This window comes from Galeopterus variegatus, unplaced genomic scaffold, assembly GCF_000696425.1.
Source record: "Galeopterus variegatus unplaced genomic scaffold, G_variegatus-3.0.2 Scaffold10217, whole genome shotgun sequence".
Lineage (NCBI taxonomy): Eukaryota > Metazoa > Chordata > Mammalia > Dermoptera > Cynocephalidae > Galeopterus > Galeopterus variegatus.
The window spans coordinates 48,455-50,368 of record NW_007736328.1 but is presented as its reverse complement, the minus strand read 5'-3'; the positions used below and the strand labels follow the sequence as shown (position 1 = coordinate 50,368).

The 1,914-nt window shown below is 43.3% G+C and overlaps 1 protein-coding gene across 1 annotated transcript in view; it reads right to left on the bottom strand.

The window, feature by feature from the left end:
* Positions 1 to 1,914, bottom strand: part of CTDP1 (CTD (carboxy-terminal domain, RNA polymerase II, polypeptide A) phosphatase, subunit 1) — a gene marked incomplete at its 3' end in the record, with an annotated part of 49,325 nt that overhangs the window by 6,735 nt on the left and 40,676 nt on the right. Inside the window, 2 exon segments of the mRNA XM_008594135.1 lie at positions 2 to 424; positions 1,489 to 1,655. Of these exon segments, the coding sequence (XP_008592357.1) occupies positions 2 to 424; positions 1,489 to 1,655 (590 nt within the window).

Sequence of the window (1,914 nt, the reverse complement as noted above, 5' to 3'; positions counted from 1 at the left end):
TTCCCCTCATGTTCCCTGTCCGAGGCCGTGGGGAAGGAGTGCTTGCGACCCTCTGACTCGCTGCTGCTCTCGCTGTCACTGGACAAGTCGAAATCCAAGTCTGTGCGCAGGGTGCCCCGAAGCGTCCGGCCACCCTGTCCACAAGACTCTGGGGTATCAGGGGCTTCTGCTGGCTCATGGCTGCCAGGGCAGTCGGCAGGGGGGCCCTGCGTGGGGGACCAGACATCTGTCTCAGTGGCCTCACCAGGGCGGAGCAAGTCCCACTGGGGAGGAGCCACCGGCACAGCCTCGCCTCCGTTCAGTTCCCGCACAGGCTTCCCAAGGCCATTACTCTGCTCCAGGCCAGGAACATGTCTCCCTTCCTCAGGGTCTTTAACAGGCAGGGCTTGTTGTGAGACTTCAGCACCTTTGGGAGAATGGTTTACTGAACAGGCATACAAAAGGGAGAGTTACCATTATTCACCACTCCATAACTCTCAAAATCAAAGCAGCACACCTCTCCAAGACTGCTTGAATTTCACCACCCTCTAGGCCAGGCCTTTGCAAACTTTTGCTGTAAAAAGCCAGACAGTGAATATTTTAGGTTTGGGCCACATGTGGTTCCTGTACTTTTACAACCCTTCAAAAATGCAGAAAACACCTTGAGCTCACAGGATGCAGGCTCAGCCTGTGGGCCGTAGCTCACCAAATCCTGCTGGAGACAGAGTCAGGGATCCCCGCCTCCAACCTGCCCCAAGAATGCCTGCTGTTCCACTTTCTCTGGCCTTGATCCTAAGTTCTACTTTAGTGACTACAGTAGTAACTAACTGCCTCAAAATATTTTATTTAAAAACTAAAGATCATCAGCGACACCTAAAACCAAAACTTCGAATTTCCTTAAGACAGACTGTGGCCACAGACAGGTCCTGTGAACCGTGGACAGCTCTTACAGATACGGCCACCACATCCCACAAGTGTGCTCTCCAGAGACGCTGCAGCCAAATTCCCAGAGTCATGTCTGCTTAAGGAAAACTGGGATGAATGTCAGTATTCAGATGCACAGCTGACCCTGAACAACATGGTTTGAACTGCACAGATCCACATATATGCAGATTTTTTTTCAATTAAGTATACTGGAAAATTTTTGGTTAGGTGTGTCATAGATGCATGCCATAGCTAACCAAACAGTTAAGCAGNTTTTTTTTCTTTTTTTCCGTTTCCCCCTTTCTTTTTATTTAAACAGCATTCTTCAGTCTTTACTCGATTGTAAAAATGTTTAGGTTAATGCTATTTTTTAAAAAAACCAAAATTGAAACCAAATAGTGTCTTGCTTTTTAGTATTACATAAATAAGCCCAACAATCTCTACATCTATTGAAATATAAATGAAAAACAAATAAAGTGAATCCTGAATTTATAACAGCCAAAACAGAGATAAGAAATAAGATATAAACAATAAAGCAAAAAGCTAATTATTTCTTTTTAAAGGATTAGGAAGGAGGCCACCCACCTCTCCTTCTCATCTGAGATTCCCGGGACCCAGGGGGAGCGTTCACATCACCTGTGCCCTGGAAGTACACATACTTCTTCACGGTTATCAGGTTAGGGGCAAACTTCCAGACATCTTCTCGGTCATCAATTATGCAAACCATTGAGTCTCCACAAGGAAAGAGATTTCTATAAGTGCAAATGTACAATATACAGAAAATAATTAAAAGTTGTAATAATCTTTCATTTTGCTAAGGATAACAATTTAGGATTCTAATCTGTTTGTAACTAGCAGATAGCAGATTAATCAGAAATAGATGCAAACTACACTAAATGGCTTTTGGTTAGCTCTTATTCAAACTCTGAATATTTCTAGAGAAAGTAACATTAAAATAGTTATACATTTCTCCACTGTTTCTAATTCTCTTTAAAAAAGAAAAAAAAAAAA